This window comes from Galleria mellonella, unplaced genomic scaffold, assembly GCF_026898425.1.
Source record: "Galleria mellonella isolate WM207_F2 unplaced genomic scaffold, CSIRO_AGI_GalMel_v1 utg57, whole genome shotgun sequence".
Taxonomy (NCBI): domain Eukaryota; kingdom Metazoa; phylum Arthropoda; class Insecta; order Lepidoptera; family Pyralidae; genus Galleria; species Galleria mellonella.
The window spans coordinates 10,739,911-10,760,870 of NW_026442119.1; the positions used below are offsets into that span (position 1 = coordinate 10,739,911).

Genomic DNA, 20,960 nt, shown 5'->3' on the forward strand with positions numbered 1-20,960 from the left:
AAAAAATAATAATTAAATAGTAACAAAAATTAACACTCACTTAATATTTGCCGAATGATCTCAGTATAATAAGCTGTCGTAAGAGAGTTAAGGGAACCTAATGGTCGATAGATGGACCGACGCCTAACTGTGGTTGCCAACCCGTCTGTCAAGCATAGCAAGTATTGGCAAAACTCTCCTTATGGCAGAAGCCTGTGTTCAGCGGTGGACAGCTAACAGCTGATATGATGATAATGAAAAATTATCAATATGGGTACAATTAACAAATTAATACAATCTACCGAATACAAAAAGAATTATCAATATCAGAACTAGTGAAGACATCGGGTGACATACATACAAAAATAATTACAATTAAATTGAAGCCTGTTCTTTTTAAAGCAGTTAAACATAAATGTTGAATAAGCTGTTTTGAGATATTAAATGCGATAGACTACTGGTTGTTTTTTACACTCTGGATTGACAAAGCAGTTATAGCTATTTTCTTTGAAACTTGCATAATGATAATATAAAGAAATCCTAAACAAAGTCACAATTTAATAGCCTAGAAACAAATGGTGTAGTTTAGAAAGGAAAATAAGATAAAACTGTAACAGAGGATCTGACTAGGACAAATGCAAACTGTTAGCGGGCTTTGCCGTTGATGCGCTTTCAGAGAATAGCCCTATTATTTTTATGCCACTTTGTTGATACATCTCGTGAATTTACAACGAGCATCAATCTTCGCAGATAAAACGTACAAATAATTTTTATTATCACTATCTAATTAAATTGTATTAAACAATAATAAAATAGAATCAAGGTTTGATGTAGCTTATTATATTATTTATAAGTCTAATAATCATTTCAAGTACAATCAAACAATTTAAAAAAGAATGGTTTTTGATTCGAATGAACGTTTTTGTATGTATGTTACCACTGCTGTTGTTTTATTTTAATTGTATCAGTAGTAAAGTTGTTTTTGTAAATATTTTAATACGTTACCTTACATAAATAAAGTAAGTAAAGTTGATACGTTTTGTACGATGCGAAATCATAAATTATTTAGATTGTTTGAATTATTTGTATTTGAAACTATGAAATGTATTTCCGTCATTGAAATAATAATAACTTTATTTCATGCGTAGATAAACTTTATGACAAAACAATGGGATCGATTTTTAGTTGTCATTTTTCTATTTCTATAATTAAAATTTTAATTTAATATTACAGCGAAATGTTTATTATAAGAACTAATACGAACTAAATTTTTAATAGATTTAAGTAATAAATATTATTATTTTAGTGTGTGATGGTCCATGCATCGGCCCCAATGTTTACTAGAATTATGAATCCTGAAAATGATCAAGATCACAGGATGCTGTTGTTAATTTATGATTTTATTTCAATCAATTCATAATTTCAACTATTATATTACGTAAATAAAATAAGAATTTTGATTGGCAATAAATATGTAATATTAGAACGTAATTTGCTTTTTATGAAACTTACTTTTTCCTTTTACCGCTATCAACATTGCGGGCGTATACGTTATTTGTAGGTTTTAAATGAAATTTTCCATTTTTATATAGCTTTATAATTAGCTTCTCCCACGTATATACACATAGGTATAACAAGAAAAAAAAAAAACTAGACAAAAAAGTGAATATCTAACAAAAATTGTAATTTATTTTAAATATTGTTTTTATAATTTCTAGAACTTATTATCACTAGAATTATTATTTCAACCATTAACTGCCAACTGCTGAATATAGGTCTTACCCGTAAGGGGAGTTTGCTAGTCACACTTGGCCGGCAGATTGGCAACCGCTTTATGTAGGCCGTTTTATTTAGGTAGGCTTTGGTGATGTATTTAAAGGAATGCTGCTGCCTCAACCATTAAGTGCAAGTACAACTGCGTCACGGCATAAACACGAATAGAATAGAGGTACTCAAGCAAAAGAGTTTTGTACAGTTTTACTCTGGTAGATAATATAACACAGCTAAAATAACACACCTGCAATGCCGTAGGTGTTGTGGGTGATCATGGGTGGCGGTAGTCACTTACCATCAAGTGAGCCGCATGCTCGTTTTCCACCTGTGTTGTAAAAAAAAAGTACTATCAACGATCGTATACTAATAAATGTCGAGCCACAGCTCACAATGACATTTATGGTCTTCCTTTGTTCTGAGAAATAGTTTCACATAATACCCATAGCTTCCTCTCGTCATATCGCTCATTATTTACAGGAAATTCATCCTCAAAACTTAGATTAGAACCTAGTTCGAGTGCACTGTGGTATTAGAGAATAGTTCTATTATAAAACTAGCTTTTGCACACGACTTCGAATACGTGGATGTTTATAATTTTAATATGAATATATTTATGTTAATGCTACTAATATTATGTGAAAGTATCTAAAGATGTTTCGATATTTGTAACTCGTTCACGGTTGAACAACTGAACAGATTTGAATGAAATATGGTAAACATAAAGATTGTGATATACATTGATACATAGGATACTTTTTTCCTATTTTTTTTTTGTTAGGGAGCCAGACGAAGTGACTAGCGGATTGATCTAATGAAATGTACCTAACGTTGCCCGTAATTTACATTTACAAGGGATAAATCGAGGGTTTCAGCTCTGCCGTGTCATGCAAATCTCATGTATATAAGTCCAATTGTTATTAAAAAAAGGCAGTTGAAGTTTCTTCATTTAAAACTAAAAACTATATAGTAGTAGCCTAGTGGAGTTTAATAATAAAAAATTGTGCCCCATAAAAAAAAAAAAAACAAAATCGACTTCATTTATGACAATTTGATGTAAAAATTTAACTACTGGACCATTTAGTGAAAATTTCTATGGAACTTATCTATAAGTATATTCTCTTTAATAAAAAAAAATAGAACTGACGTAGTTATGAGGTAGCAAACATAAAAAAATACAACGGAATTAAAAACCTCCAGAAAAAGGTTTTTAATTTGGAATTTTTTTTCGAGGTTTTTTTTTCAACCGACTTCAAGAATGAAGTTAGTTGAAAAAATGCAAATTACGCCGCTGATTGCACACATTAAACCGTGCAACTTAAGATAACTGAGATTCGCGTGACATGGCAGATCTATTTGTATTATAAATTGACGTAGGCATATTTGATTACATCTTGTCTGGACGAAGTAATCTGTACCGTTCAACTTGGTCTCATTAGTGTAGAGCCAAAGTCGTGAGTGAAACATTTTGAAGCAATTAGGCAGTTCGCGTTAATGTCACAGTGAAATTGGATCCAATTGTAATCTTACTTTGGATTTGCAACTTATTGCTTCTGTTTCCTTATTGTAAGATCATGTTACTTGAAAGTGTTTTGGAAATTATAAATATTATATTGTTGCTTAAAAGTTATGCAAGCTAATTTGAGTAATATTTAATACATTTCTTTATTTTATGACCATTAGGGTTATGGCTTCGATCACATTTATGACATATAATGGCTATGTTTGCATTACATATTTTATTATAAATAAATATATTAATATACACTTATTTACCAAAAAAGCACTTAAGTAGGCACTAAAATGGTTTTTCTATTATCTATAAATCTGTACTAATATTATAAAGAGGAAAGATTCGATTGTTTATTTGTAATGAATAAACTCAAAAACTATTAAACCGATTTTAAAAATTCTTTCACTTATAGAAAACTATGTTATCAGCGAGTAATATAGGCTATATATTATTTTCTAAAATTCTCTCTATTCGTGCGAAATCGGGCCGGATTACTAGTTAATTATATTATTAGACATATAACAGTTGTCTAGTATCCATATAATACAAAATTTATTTAGTTTACGATTGAAATTGCTTTGTGTAAAAAGTTTAAGGATATTTGTTAGTATGTCCTGTTTCAATACAACTTAACAAAAATTTAAACAATCGAATAATTGATACGATCATCATTTGTTTTATTTCCAATAGTAGTACAAACTAATCGATTGGCTAAATGTTTTGATTTATTAAAAATTTCATTTTTTATGACGTTTACTTTATGTAACTTAAAAGGGCAAACAAGTTGACGGCCCACCTGATGGAAAGTGGTAACCGTCGCATATATACATGAACAGTATCATGGATATAATATACTGTCTCGTCCATAATATTCCCATGGATGCCAACCTATTCTTGAGGATTAAGATGTTATGTCTCTGTACCCTGTAAATTCTCAAAATAAAAAAATGTAATTTCATATAAAACTTGGTTACATTTTTATAATATTACAGACATGTCTACTAATCCATTCATCATCATCAACCATTATCTGTCCACTGCTGGATATAGGCCTTATTCCATTCCTGATAATATATTGCGTAAAAGGATAGATATAATTTATATTATTTTACGAAAAAAATCTTTATTGTATTACGTGTTTACGCCCAATCCGTAACAAAATTATGAGTCCATGCAAATTAACCTTTACGGCGTCCGCACAAATTTTCCAGACTTAAACAGCCTACACTTTATTTAAACCGCTTAATTAAAATTTACCTGATGACATCGTGTGTTTTAATAATGGCGTCGATCCTTTCATACTGGCCTAACGATTATGTAAATAAGTCGAATTGAAGTTTATTTATCGGCGTAAAGCGGGAATAAACGGAAATTTATTATCTTATTTATAACCTTAAATTTATTTATTATGTACCCAAACGTATATCACGTTAGGGTACAGAATAAATAAATTTCTCAAAAAATAAAAAACTCAGTGTACAGTTTTTTAAGAAATAGTAGTTATAAAACTGAAAAATATTTTCCAAAACGTGTAAACTTTTTTTTTTTTACTTTCATAGTAAATCGATCGAGACGGCACGGTTTTTTCAACTTATCTAAAACATTAAGAGGGAACAGCTGGGCTTTTTGTGCAATTACTTTACTAAAGTGGCTCGATATCATTTATATCGCTGTGGTGGTCAAGTATACATCTGTATTTACAAATATCTTTTAATATTAACAACAACACACATTTCGTCTTTGTTGGAGAATAGAATACATTTTTAAACATTCACTTATTGCATTTTTTTTGTATCAACCATTAACTATCCACTGCTGTCCACCCACATAAGGAGGTTTTGCCAATATCCGCCATGCTTGGCAAGCATGTTGGCAACCGCTGTAAGGCTTTGGTGATGTTTTAAACGGGGCGTTGCTGCTAATCCTTCGACCATTAAGTTTCCTTAGTCGCCTCTATCTATGCCGGTATCACATGGCGACTGTTATTACTAGTGTTTATTACTCGCGACTTTGTCTGCTGTGTTATGTTTACTGTATAAGTATAAGCGATCTATGACCTTTCTAAATATTGTTCTATTATTTATAAAAACTAAAACCTTCTACAAACGTATTTTAATATTACACTGTTTTGTCGCTTTCTTTTAAATTGGAAATTTTGCACAAAAGAAAGAGACAAAATAGCTAAAATGGGATTATGAGAGGTTAGACATTTTTATAAATAAAGGGGTAAATGTATATAAATTTAATTATGGTCGGTTGAATCTTTAGGACGTAAAGTGGATCATCTCTAACTATCAAACTCACTTTCACATTTATAATATTAGTAAGAACTTGAAGAAACAAACTTGGTCTATTTTCTATTCAACCGCTACTACTTTTGTAACAACTGTATTTTATCGATATTTTCATCGTAACCACCATTTTTCCATAGGTACATGAATTATGAATATTTAATACTAAGGTTCAAACACAACGAAGCTAACATCTCACTTAGAGAGTCGTTAAGTGTTTTTGAAAGTCGCCATTAGTGTGAAATATGAATTAATGGCCGCGGAGCGACGCTGCGGCGTCATCGGTATACGGCTTTACAGGAGGTGTCTGAGAACAGACACATCCGTAGAGATGACAAAAAGATATTACTGTATTTCGTCTGTCTATCTATCTGTCACGATTTACCTGATCGTAATAGGTACCTGCAACCAACCACATTATATCTGTCTTGTCAACCATTAATTTGTCATTCCACGTGCCTGAATCAATAATTGATTTATTTAAATTTAATTGACACCTCTGTCAGAACACACTCATTGTTATTTATAAATCTGTCAGTTTCACAGATTAAACTAATTTCCCCTGCAAATTGGCACTATAATATTATGGAAAACAGGCTAGTATGTGTGGTCATGTAATCGATACCTGTTAACTTTTTTATAAGTTTGTTCAAAGTTTGTTATAAGTCTAGACAGTAAAAAGAACAAACTAAGCAGAAGTTGTAATAGATAATTCATAGAGGATGCTAATTTTAGCGCACATATCACACATCTGATATAGTAGGGAATGATCTGAGTTACTAATAGATAATTATTATATTTAATATTTAAATCGATGTAGTGCACACTCGTACTCAAATTATATACATACTGTGTAGAATACCGAGTCAATGAACTCTTGGCTGATATGTAATTAAAATGTTACAAGCAATAAATGTAATGTTTTGGTATCATTAGTCACGGTGCACATCGACGAATCAGTGTAGTCTATATATATATATATATATATATATATATATATATATATATATATATATATACTTATTGTATAAAATGTTAAATATAGAAATTTCTTCTCATAAAAATATACAAGTTGTTTTTTTTTTTGATAAGTGTTTGTAAAGTCTAAATAATTGTGTTCTAAAAATACATATCTAACCAATATATTTTGAAAACACATATAGAGCCTTATAATAATAAAACTGTAGTATTATCATCATATACAGTCTTTTTCATTGATTTGTTTCAAAACAATAACAAATAGATAGTATTTAATATATATAAAAAAAATACGGCAACTCTATAGTATTTCAATGACAAACGCGCATATCCAAGTAAGCTGAGAAGGGTGGGTTATGATTGATTATGTCGTATTTTGTTACACAAGCTTTCAGAGCTTATTCGGTTCCGCAGAAGGGGACAGAACTCAACCACGCAACATAAAATTGGACAGATAATGAACAGAAACAATCAAAAAAATTGGATGTACAATCCAAATCAAAATGAGGATATGAGAAAAAGAGAAATGTTTGGACAGAACGAGAAAGATGATAAAGGTAAATAGTAGATTGCATCACTGAGTAATGGAGTTTTTATGAAATTTCTGTGCCGGATTTAGTAATATACTTATACATTTTTTATTTGGCATTTTATACAGAGTATAAAGGTAATAATGCATAAATTTATGAGTATTTTCTATAAACAAAATCTAACATTTTGCCCGAAGAAACATAGGGTCGAAAAACGACAAAAATAGCGAGCTTCCATGTCGCGTCCTTTTTTAAATCAGTATGGGAGACTAAATTTTTTTTCGTTTTTCCAACGACGTATCTTTAAGAAAAAAATTACTTCCAACAGTACAAAACCATTTTGAAATAGTATTATTATATAAGTTACTTAATTTAAAAAAACTTATCAAACGAAAGTAAAAGCTCTACTTTCTGGTTCATTTCTCAAATATTTTCAAAATAATCAAATACTTATTTTTATGTTCGAAATAGACATATACGAGTAAATATTTCCTTTTATAAGTTTTTATAAGTGCAAATTTATACATATCTTTCCAATTTTATTAATATTTATCTACAAATCTTTAATTACATATTTTGAATTTTAATAACCTACTTTAATATAATAAAACATAGACTATTAACATATATTTTTATTACAATAATATCCCAAGTGATTTACATATATTTCGTGGAGAATGCTCAATTAATTTTGGGATCGTCCGGGATCCTTACTCATGAGTAGACATGTAGCGAGCGCGGTGATTAAAATATTTCAATTAAAATATAATGGAGTCAATTCTCGAATGGCATTTTGCTATTTCTATCTCTAAATTGAATGTTTCAGTTTTCAGCTATTACTGTGCAATCATTATTCTAAGAATTATTACGAACCAAATATTTAATAAATTTGAGTGAGAAATACTTTAAATTTGGTTATTGATGACTCGCAACATTATAGATTCGTTACGGCATTTTAAAATTTAGATTTTATAGACAGGTTTAAGGAATAGAATTACTTAATCAACACCAATAATTATATATTATTATATATTCATATATCTTCTTCGTCATGGGGGCCCGGCATATAATAGGTTACCCCTTCCATTCTCGTGGATGTCATAGGAAGCGACTAAGGGAACTTATTAGTCGAGGTATGAGCAAAATAGTTCCTCTTGAAGATCTAGCTGAGGTTACCAACCTCAGGTAGGTTGGTGTGGCAACCAAGCGTGGCATCTACTAGAAAACCCTCTAGAGGGAGGCCTATGTTAAGTAGTGGAAAATTAACGACTAATATGGTATATCTTTTTATGGAACTTTCACATAAATGTTAATAGTATCTATTTAATATTATTTTTAATACTTTTTTAATATGCTTGCAATGCTGTATTTAAATTAATAATTTTATTCGTTCTAATAAATAACATAGCCATCATTAACGTGTGACTTCTAATGATATATGTAGGTAAACACTTATATTTTCTGTGTTTAGAAAAGAAATAAAAAGTGTTAGTGTAAAATAATATTTGTATTATCCTATAGTAGAGTCATAACAAGGAATTTTATAGGCAAGAAGTAATAAAGTTTAGAATTGTGCGACCAAAATTCATTGCCCTTATGGGACACGATTACGGCGAATTCGTCTTATCTTTTGACCCAAAATACAATTTGCATTTCAAATTACACAAGTCGTATAAAGTTTCGTAAGATTTAATCAACCAAGAACTTAATTTACTGGTCTTCAGTATTTTTTTGTAAATGAATTTGTTTTTTAAGCTCTTACAAATGTATGAAAGCGAAGGAAACAACAGATGCATCTACAGATAAAATATATAAAAACGGCCCGTCTACCTTTCCGTTCGTCTGGTAAAGAATATAATATAGGTTCCAATGGCAGCTTTAAAATTAAAGTAAAAAATAAACATTAATAATTAATATTATCTTTACAGACTATCAAATTAAGGATTTGTATGGACCGAAAATAACCGACTCTGACGGTGCACTTTTAGATGAACATGACAGCTTTTACATAACAACCAAAAGTTTACTGGTTCTCTTCCAAATCATGGGTATCATGCCCATAATGAGGGTACCGAGAGGTAAGTCAACCAAGTTCTGGCAGAATTAATTAGGAGATCTTTTGTGCCTACTATGACTTTTACATTAAAATTTTACTAATATAATATAATTGTGGACTTAACGACGTCTATACATAGAAGATATGTAGAAACAATTAATGTAAAGAGTTTTAAAAAGAGAACCTAATAGAAGTTAAAATAACCTTTTTTAGAAACTTTTCCTGTTTGTATGTGTGTTTGTTCTGGCATTACGCAAAAATTACTACACAAAATTAGATGCAGTTTTTACAGTTATATTCCTGAATGTCTAACTTAAAAATTGACGTATATTTTATTTCAGTAGTAGTTTATTTTGATTACTTGTTTAAAAAACAAGAGCTTAATAATAAAAAATAAAAAAAAAACATTATAATGAGACTTTCCTACTTCTGAAATCCACGTGTACGAATTAGTAAGCAAAACGTTAGTAGGTATATCATATTTAGAACGAATAATTCAGTAGAAAAAATAATATTCATATTATATATATTATATTACTTTGCACAATAATACACATTGGGTTGTCGATATAGATTTTTACAAATAAAGAGTTCTGGGACATTAATACTTATGAAAGGCATTAAAACTTGGAAAATTACACATTAAGGGTCTCGCATAAAAGGAGCACGGTAAAAAAAAACCGTAGACTGTCCTTGAATGAGGCTCCCTTTTTAACTTTCCACGTTTCAACAAAGAAAAATTTTCAAGATTCAATAACTTTTAAAACCCGAGATTGTTCAAGACAAAGTTTCATACTTCTCTCGTGTTGGTCGTGAAACGCGATGACATTAAAAACAGTGTGTCTGGGATCAAACTTCGTCTATAAAACGTAATGGCAACATACGTTGCCAAAAGCCACATTGTGGACACGAAAGATTTTTTTTACAATCTCTCCTTGGTTATTTCAACAACAGATACTTTTAATACGCTAATTGACCATGCAAGATTTAGATTTGATAATAACTAAATCTAGCTCCTATATAAAAATTTGAAATTGAATCTCAAAATAAATATTTATTAGAAATTTCATTACACTTATTTTAAAAACAAATACTTGGATTAAGAACGAAACATTAGTTGAGGGAACTAGTGATACCTACCTACAATGACGTTACTTTTCTGACCTGCTTGTGTTAATAGCTAATGCTATATGTTTTATAAGAAACGGGGATTAACGCGTTCATTAAGGTAAACTATGATAATTTACCTGAATTATCTAGAACTTTCGACCGGGTAACGCTGACTGTGGTCACGAGTAGTCACATAGTTTACCTAAAGGATCGCGTAAATTCCTATCTGTTATATTTAACATAAAATATGAAGCGCGAAAATCTAATAATTAATAATGCCCTCTGTTCTTGGAGGATGGATAGATCATCTTAAGGAATTACAGTGAAATTATAGAACACTGAGGTGTCATTCTGTAGTTTCCGGGAATGACAACGCATAAAGGATATTACAGACATCAGAATACATGCTGTAATATCTGTGGTGCTATTTGAATTTATATCAACATGGAGGAAAAGGAATTGTTAGTTATGTAAAGCAATTCCATTGCTAGCAATGTACCCTCAGTCAGGATGACTTATCATACATAGTTCCCCTTGGAAAGCATCGTGCTGAATTTCAAATGTATTTATCACAATAGGTTAACTAGGTCAGTTAGCCTTTTAATTATAACCTATCATCCCACTCTGGTACCAGAGAATACCAAAAGCACAATATCCATTAAAAAAATATTCTAAATTTCACAATAAATATAATATAATATGATATTTCACAAAAAAAAACGACTTCGATTGTGGCAATACCAATTAAAAAATTAATTAATTAATTATTATTTTAATTTAAAAATTCAACTACTGAAACGGTTTCGATAAAATTTCTATAAGACCAATGAGATGTAAGTATATCATTTTTAATAAAAAAAGAATTTTACAAATCGGTTTATAACTGACAGTATCATGAGATAACAAACAAAAATATATAACCGAATTGAGAATCTTCATCTTTTTGAAGCCAATTAAAAATAAAAACCTAACTAAAACGTTGAGGTTAGTACTCGTACTTCATTTGCCGTTAAATAATTCAAGTTAATTCATATAATTCACTTGGTCATACACAATAATTTAATTTTAAAAACAAAACAATCTAAGCAGATATGTGAATTGATATTTTTAGTTTAATATTTTATTCTTGTATATTATTTTATTGTGTATTTACAATCTACGTACTTCTGGAAGATCTTCCATCTGGTTTATACTCCAAATTTTATATCCATATTTATCTACATTGTAACAAAACAACAAATTTAGTGACTTTAAACAATGTTTCGTATTATTTAGTTGCATAGTGTTTAAGATTTTTTATATTCTTCCTTCTACTAGCAAAATCCCCCCAAGAGGGAGGCTTATGTTCTATGGTGAAAAATTATGGGCTAAAATAATGATATTGATATTTTTCGAGGAGAGCGCAAAAGATAGAGCTATATTTAAAATAGGCTTATGAGAGGTTTGGTTCGATTTTTGCGAATAATCCCATTATTTAGTATTATATATTATTTAGTATTATACTTTTACAAATACAACAGCCGAAATAGTATGGTTTCGTTGCATATATATATAATGAGTCTGATAACCGAGTGACAGATAAAATAACAAAATTATAAAGATAACAACTTTTTGTGTACTACTATGATGGCAAATAAGCATATTGTCTTTGTGATAGTAAACAGTTACACTAGCTTATGGACCCTTGCAATACCAGGAGTGCCATGCGCAGCTGGCAACGGTCAGATTGGATAATTTTTCCACAATTTTTGGGTTAAAAATTTTCTGTTTGCGGAATTTTATAGAAATATATAAATGCAATCAAATATATGTACGAAAGTAGACCAGAGGATGAGATAAGAGGAGGAGGAGAAAAATAAGCAAAAAATAAAAAATATATTTATGTCTTTTCTTTTTTTCGTCGTTCACTACGTTTGTGACAAATATCCAAACGTAGTGTAAAACTATTGAATTTTGTGATTGGGTAATAGTCCTGGAAATCATATTGTTTTGGAAAAATACATTGGAGGTTTTAGTAAAAATCTAAATTCGCATAGCAACCTTACCCTTAAAAAACTAAACTGACCTAAATCTCATAGTTTATTATGCGCAAATTATTACAACCGAGGTCGCCTATTCTTGGTCGGGGCACTTTTATAAACGAACTTTACTAAATTGGCTTCGGCCTGGGTGTAGAGCCCCCAAATGTTTCCCAGTTTGTGAAGCAGGCAATTGGTATAACTGTATAGTCTTCATCCAACTAATATTATAAATATTAAAGTTAGCAAAGATGTTTGATTTTTTATAAAATTTACAGATAGTCAAATTAATGTTAATTTATCGAGGAAACTCCATGGTACACAACTTTTTATATTTATCAAGTGTTACAATAATCTAAATTATAATCACAATATTATTTTTAATACTATATCATATTTTGGCTTAATTCTAATTTTGTATGTCTGTTTTTTTATTATTTTATCTGGATAATTTGTATTCACACAATTTACAAAAATATTAATTTCAAGGTAATAGTCGAGATCTTTAGAAACTAAAACTGCTTCTAAATTAGACAGTATATTGAAAAAAAAAATTATTATGAATAAATACTTTCTAGATTTTGATTAATTTTCATCTTATTTTGTAGAGGCAAAAACTACGAAAAGAACAACATACGATTGGATATCAAAAGCTACTCTGTGGGCCTACCTGGTGTGGGGCCTGGAATGCATAATAGTAGTCAAAGGTAAAAAAAAATATTATCTAAAATATTAAAAATAAATATTATTATTTATTATAATAAAATTTTGTTTCTTACATATTTCATAAAAAATTCTATAAATAAAATTAGAATTAATAAGAAATAATAGCTATCTATAAAATATTACTATTTAATTGTGTCACTTAAATATATTAGTATCGAATAAATGGTTATTTATAAGATAAACTTGAATAATTTATTAATATTGTGATACTTTATTCCAGTGGGAAGGGAACGCTTAACAAATTTCCAACAGAGTTCTTATAAACGATTCGACGAAATTATCTACAACATCATCTTTTTGAGCATCCTTATACCCCATTTCCTGCTTCCGATAGCTTCCTGGCGGCACGGGCCACAAGTTGCTATATTCAAAAATATGTGGACACATTATCAGGTAAAATTAAGTGTATTTTTATTATTCTAATTTGTTAATAGCGTGTTTTTATTATTTAATGTTTTTGCAAAATGTGGTGTTCATTTTAAAATGCCATTTACAAAGGTCCGGTCCAGGTCCGAACTCATTTTAGCGCTTTTATAATTAAATCGTCTCCTTAAATTGGATATATTTTGCTCTCCTTGAAAAATTTATAAAAAATATTCATTAGTAGTCCTCCAAGATGGTAGAAATTTGCTTGAGTACGTTTTGTGATTCTTATGCAAATATGCCATTTAATTAGCAAATTAAATAAAGGAATTACCTGTTTATTATATTATTATATTAATATTCTTTGATTTATTTCTATATTTATAACATTGACTCGTTTATGTATCTATAAAAAAACTATCAAAATCGGTTTACTATTATCGAATAACATTCACCCAAAATAAAGAAAAGTTATGTAAGTCTTCCTAAAGTAGTTTAATATTAGTTTGTTGTTGAGAAAGTAAAGTATAAACATTTTTTATTGCAGTTGAAATATCTCAAAATAACGGGCACTCCTATAATATTTCCAAATCTTTATTATCTGACATGGGGACTATGTGTTTTCTCATGGGGCCTCAGTTTCACCGTAGTTTTATCTCAACACTACTTACAAGATGATTTCGAGTTATGGCACTCGTTCGCATATTACCATATCATTGCGATGTTGGACGGCTTTTGCTCACTATGGTATGTAGTTTTTATTTTATTTTATGTACACTATATTATACATATACGCAAGAGAATTTAATATAAACATAATTATATTATTCCCTTGTATATATGCAAATTTTCATAACTTTTCATATAACGCTAACTCATTTTATTTTAGGCTTTTTTTGTGTCAAATTTCAGCAAAAGTTCATATTCCGAAATATAAAATAACTATTATACGTAACTAGCAGTAGCTTAGGGTTATTTTGATTTAATCAAGGAATACTTGATTAAATTAAAATAAAAAGTAAATACTATAAGACGTGGATGTTGTCTATCTGTGTACAAAATTTCATTCCAAATCATTCATCCGTGTTACTATTATTGAATAACAAACATCCGAACTTTGTTAGTAGAATTAACGGTTTTCCACGACTTCGCCCAAGTGGACCCCTTTATCTCCCTTTTAAAAAGCAATTTCCAAAAGCTCAAAGGTAAAATTTCCTATTTAGAATAAGCAGTTTCGATTATACATTGACTTAACAATCAGTTTCTCTTTAAATATATACATTCATAATAATACTTCAAAACAGGTATTATGAGTACTAGAAACAACACGGCTTCACCCAAACGGAAATCATTATCTCTCGTTCCTTTAAATTTCCAAAGCGTTTTCCTTAGTGAATGCTTACATCACATGAAAGGAGGTAAATTTCGAATTCGTATGATGAAATGGTTTCGGAGGTTTCGTGATTAGTCAGTGAACGGTTTTATCTTTTAAAGATATTTAGCATTTTTATAGACAAAAGATAACATAAAAGGCCACGGAGATCATTATAATAATTTTACTTTCGTACACATAAAATTGTCATTTATTGAAATAAACTTAATGCCTTAAATTAATTACTTCGAGTGGTCTTTTTATGATTCTATCGTGGGTTTAAGAATATTATTATTTGCAGAGAATTGCTCAAAAAAAGCTGTAATTCTTTTTAAATCACTTACAATTCAGAAATTTGTTAGATATACGAATAATTATTAGCGGGTAATATAATATGTTGATTTTTGTTACTAAAAATAAAGTACATTCTAATACATTATATTATTATTATTAATTAATATATATATAATAATTAAATAGATCAGTCAAATTAAACAATAGCTTTTAAGGTGTATGACGCATGAGTCAGCTATCAATACATGAATCTACATTGTATTTGTTTATATTTATAATAAATTTATTGTTGTAATCTTTTGGAGGAAACAACAAAGAGTATCTATCTATTTACTTACATTTTAAGGAACTCAGCAATTCAGTTCACCGTGTTACAGGAAAATAAAAGCAACAAACTATTTGTTTTACTCAAAGTAGTCTCCTAACTACAGTAATCTGATTATGGTTTATTTAGGGTTACTCTTAGATTATCTGGGAATTTCCATACTTAACTTCGCAATTGAGCCATGATGCTGTGAAAGTGTTGTTCAGCCGACATAGACTATTCTAGAAAATCAGAAGTATGTTTAAACTGATGCAGGCTTGAAAAAAAGGCCGATAATCTTAAGAGCTGCACAGATTTATTGTATTCAACTTAATTAAATAAATTTTTCAATTTTTTCCATTAACAGAAGCAAATAACTTAATGTCAAATGAAGTCGATCTAGAAACTCTTTACACTAGATGAAGACGCCTTTACACGAATAGTAATAGAAGTAGTAGTTAATTAATATATTAATTTCATGCAAAGTGTAAAACCACTTGTGTATATATATATATATATATATATATATATATATATATATATATATATATATATATATATATATATATATATATATATATATATTATAATAATAATATGTTATTGTAATTATTTATACCTATCAGTTTTATTTACGTTATTCATAAACACGGTATCACAGCTGTATTGGAACATTGCGAACAGCACTGCGCGACCAGCGAGCTGCATACTACTGTGTGCGCTTATGAGTAAGGGCTCCTGTGGAGTTCTAAATTAGTCGGACATCTCTAAATTTTATACGTGAAGAAAACTAATACAAATACTTGTAAAAGAATATAAATAATAAAAATGTAATATATAACTAATATAAATAGTTATAATATAATATTACTCACGACATTTATTAATCAAAGATTGTTTGTTAATTGTTGGTTTCATAATTATAGGTACATTAACTGCAACGCATTCAGTACTGCATCTCATGGTCTGGCAACGAATCTACACAAAGCGTTAGAAGCAGATTATCCAGCTCTGAAACTTGCACAATACCGGCATTTATGGGTAGATCTGTCACATATGATGCAACAATTGGGTTAGTTGTAAAGTGTATATGCATTATCTACAGACATGATAGCCAAATAGCAGAACATGTTAGCCCACGGTTGACAAATTATTAAATTTACAGTTTAATAATGTCAGTATTTAAAAATTTTATCAATTCTAAATTATGTAAATGTGAAAGTTTAGATCTTTGTAAATTTGGATGGTTATAGTTATCTTATTTTACTATCTTTCTCTTATTTTATAGAAATAAAATCAATGAAACTATACTAATGTCATGTTATACTTTGTATAGTGAAATAGGATGAGTTTATTACAATATTACTAACATATAAACCAGGTAACTAGCTCGGGTTAATGTTACATCGCACGTGTACTATAATAATAATCGTTAAGTCAAGTATCCAATTCGTACCACCTGGCATGCGATAAACAAAAATCGATTTGCAAGTTATATGGATGGTGATTTCAATATTTATGTGAAACATACGATTTTATTAGTAACTATAAATATATTTTTCATTATTTTTCATTTTACAAATTTAACTGTCATATCTTAAAATAATTAAATTTCTAATGTAGGTAGCATATTCATTTGTTTTAACATTTATTGTATAAGTAGGTAGGTATTATATAAATATAATTGTAGTAATATTATATACAAAGCTTATTTATTAATTAATATTGATGATGTTGTTCGTATAGCACTCGTGCACTTTAACTGCCCACTAACTACATGCTCTCTTACTGTATTGGGTTGGCTGCAACCGATCTCTTTCAGAGATAAGAACTCCTTTGTTCACAATATTTATAAATCTAATTCATCAGTGCAATAAAAAAAAGTGTCATATTAATTACTATTGATAGAATGACAGATAGCTAGTATTAGTATTGCCTAATATTTGTTAGGTAACGATTATTAATCGAATGATTAGAGCTACTAGTAGTGTCACACAATAAATCGATTAATTGACTAAGATAGTGTCAATTTATCAACACATCTATCTAAATTCTTATTTAAGTGTTCATAACAACAACAGAATAACAATAAGGAAAAACTTGTAAATAACAATTTTAGTGAACAAAAAAATTATAATAAAGATAAACAAGGTTCACAAAATTAAATTTCAGAATCGACCTACATTTTTTAAAAATATCGTAAACTGTAGCACCTAATATTAAATGGAAAATTGAGATATCAACAGTATTTAATTTAAATGGAAATTTATGTTATGTTACAGGTCGTGCATACTCAAATATGTACGGAATTTACTGTATGGTTATCTTCTTCACAACCACTATATCGCTTTACGGTGCGTTAACAGAGATATTGGAGCACGGCCTTAGTTATAAAGAGATGGGTCTCTTTGTCATAGTCGGGTACTGCATGACCTTACTGTTTATTATATGTAATGAGGCATATCATGCTTCGAGAAAGGTCAGCTCATTTAACTTACTACACCTATTATCGTATAGAGAATACGAGTGGTATGTAGATAATGTATACATAGGCCTATGATCCTAATAATATCACAAAGGTGGGGGAAAGGGATTTTTAGTAATAAGATTTAACAGCTCCTTTGCTCGTAATATACCCTATCAGGTCGATCTCCACGTAATTTGCCCTGGAAACAACAGTGGTTCTTGTTATTCTTGTTCAATTGGTCAATTTGGGCCAACTGACCTGCCTGCCAGCGAATACCGATGGCACAGGCGGGGTTACCATGCCATCTTTCACCTATTAAAAATATATCACAAATGTGTTACAAAGATATTTAGATGTTTGTATATTATACAATAGACAATTTTATTTTATTTAACAATGCCACTATAATAAAAAAAAAATCTAAAATAAGATGCCAGTTTATAGAGAAACAGCAAAAATTTTTATGTAAATATACATAAATAGAGATTTATCTATATTTTTAAAAAGGCTTCCAAAGTAAAAGGTTTCAATTTACCTTGTTTTTAACGTATATACCTACTCGTAATATGCAATATCATCGCTTCTTCATTCTGAAACAATTTTGATAATTAGTTTTACAATCGATAAGGTTCACTTCCTCGTTGGTTCTATATTAATTTTGTCAGGAACAGCGACTCTTATATTGTTTTAATAGCGCAGATTGTTTTATATTGAACGTATTATATTGCATTATATTGAGGGACGGAGCTTTCTCACGACAAATTAATTAAGGACCTTTTCACAATGGAGTTCAATGATACGGCAAAGGCCACATTAACGTTATCAGAGTACAAATTCTATCGACGAAAGCATTTTGTTTCATAATTGTAATTGGGCACTCCCTGATATACCCATTTACAAATTAAAATTGTTTCTACTTCATTGTGCATATGTGTATACATAAATACACTATTAAATAAGTGTAGTGATAATTCTTGTAGATTCGTCATTATCATATTTATTATCATTATTTTATATTAGTCATTAACTGTGCATTGTTGGGCACAAGCCTCCCCTATATGGGAAGTGTTGGCAGTGGTTGCCACGCTTGGCTGACGGGTTGACAATCGCACTTAGACTATAGTGATGTTTTAAAAGGAATTCTGCTTTCCTCAACCATTAAGTTCCCTTAGTCGCTTCTTACGACCCCAAAGGGACAGAAAGGGGTGGCCCATTTCTTGCCAAAACCACACATCAATCATATTATCTTTAGCAATATTTTCATTTCATATCTATCCATATCTGTCCAGTTTTGATAAAAAAATCATTATATTTAATTTTTTAGATGAAATTAATTTGTAATAGGAAATGTAAATAATTAATTTAACTTCATTATTCACTAAAGTTAATAAGAAAAAGACATTAGATTGGATTTCTATTTGTTCCATTCAATTCCATTATTAATTTCCTTTATTATGAGAACTGTTAAGCGATATTCTTGTTAATTCTTCATTGATAGTAAATCATATAAAAAAATTAAATATTCTTATTATTTTAATATAAGAATACCCGGATTGACTTATTTATATTTTAGTAGACCATACCGACTAGTTTTGGTACCATCCCGGACCTTTAGTCACGAGGGACCGTAACACGAACACAGGCTCTTTACTGAGCCTTCCTATATTAAGATATAGTATATACTTACAAAACTTTTAAAAATATATTTCTTAGTAGTTTTGATTCCTTAAAAAAGTTAGTTTCAATCGCCACAAAACCAACAATCGCGTTAATTACAATAAAAAATCGAACGAATTGAGAATCAATTCATTTTGTAAGCTTCTTAAAAATAAGATGTGAAAGTAAACGAAAAACTTTTCAGGTGGGTTTAGAATTCCAAGTTCGCCTTTTGAACGTGAATCTCGGAGCCATCGACCGTAGCACGCAACGGGAAGTAGAAATGTTTCTTGTTGCGATTGCTAAGAATCCGCCCATTATGAATCTGGATGGCTTTACAAATATTAATCGAGAACTTTTTACCGCTGTAAGTATATAAATAAACTTTATGTAAACAAAATAAATGAAGCTAAAATTAAAAATCATTAATTAACTTCTATGTGTTCCATCATGTACAGGGCAGATAACAACAAAAAAATTCTAAGCTTTATAAACAATACAGCCATGAAATTGGTACCTAACGCTTGACAGTTTAAACACGAGTAGCACACAGCTCTTTTATACAGATTACAGAGATGCTCTATATGCAGTGTAACCGAATGAAATCTATACTATCACTGATTATATGTTTTATAAAAAATGTTCATCTATGTTTCGAATGAATTGTTCTTTTTATGTTGTATATGTTTCTTTATATACAAGTTCTTATATAAATCATCCCTTTCAGAATATATCTTTCATGTCAACTTACCTGATTGTCCTGATGCAATTCAAGTTGACTCTTTTAAGGCAAAGTGCGCGACGAGCTCTAAGAACTATCGTGTCGGCTGTCTTTAGCACTAACGCTACAATGATCGATGATGACGAAGACGATGATGATGACGATGAGGAATAAATTATATCACTTTATGTTGAAATACTACTATGTAAAATGTATTCAATACACATTTCTTAGTTGATGTGACGTCATGAACAATATTTCTTTGATTTCACCAAAATAACTGTATAACTATGTACATAATAAATTTTACTGTAATTAATTTATTTTCGCATTATTTTAAATATAAAAATTGTAATCCAATAAGTATGATAAATAACCGTATTCATGTTGATAATTCAAAATAGGAGATACAATGTATTGGATCAGTTTGTGACCTAATGACTTCATAAAAAAAAAAATAGAAGAATCTTGAAATATAGATGGTAGTAAATATAGATAAGTCGAATAAAGAATAACTAGGTATTATGTGTCATGTCAAATAGAGGGAAGTAAGCCGAGGGTTGATAGTTTGTATGTAATTTGATCATTTAAGAAGTTAGGCAGGTGCAATTAGATTTGGGCTTTTAGTTCAAAAATAAAATTAATATATTTTTTTTACTTTTGAAGCATTCGCCTCAAAAAAGGATTAAATAGGATATGAAAGTTTATATTGGAGTAATCAAAATCACCGGCAATAGCTTAATAATTAAATAAACATATACTACAGTATACTTTTCTCAATGTATTGTACATAATATATTGCGAATCAATGA

General features: G+C 29.5%; 1 protein-coding gene across 8 annotated transcripts in view; it reads left to right on the forward strand.

The window, feature by feature from the left end:
- Positions 1–20,467, forward strand: part of LOC113509722 (gustatory and odorant receptor 22) — a 133,841-nt gene extending 113,374 nt beyond the window's left edge. For 3 of the 8 annotated variants that reach the window (XM_031910765.2, XM_031910767.2, XM_031910769.2), the window contains 8 exons: positions 8,990–9,139; positions 12,854–12,952; positions 13,192–13,364; positions 13,882–14,081; positions 16,231–16,376; positions 17,587–17,783; positions 19,633–19,794; positions 20,155–20,467. In XM_031910765.2, coding sequence (XP_031766625.1) covers positions 8,990–9,139; positions 12,854–12,952; positions 13,192–13,364; positions 13,882–14,081; positions 16,231–16,376; positions 17,587–17,783; positions 19,633–19,794; positions 20,155–20,322 — 1,295 coding nt within the window. In that variant the 3' untranslated portion in view covers positions 20,323–20,467. Of the gene's footprint in view, positions 1–6,919; positions 7,089–8,989; positions 9,140–12,853; positions 12,953–13,191; positions 13,365–13,881; positions 14,082–16,230; positions 16,377–17,586; positions 17,784–19,632; positions 19,795–20,154 lie in introns of all 8 variants that reach the window. The other 5 variants (XM_052899283.1, XM_052899284.1, XM_052899285.1 and 2 more) reach the window with 3 other exon arrangements.
- The last annotated feature ends 493 nt before the right edge of the window (positions 20,468–20,960 follow it).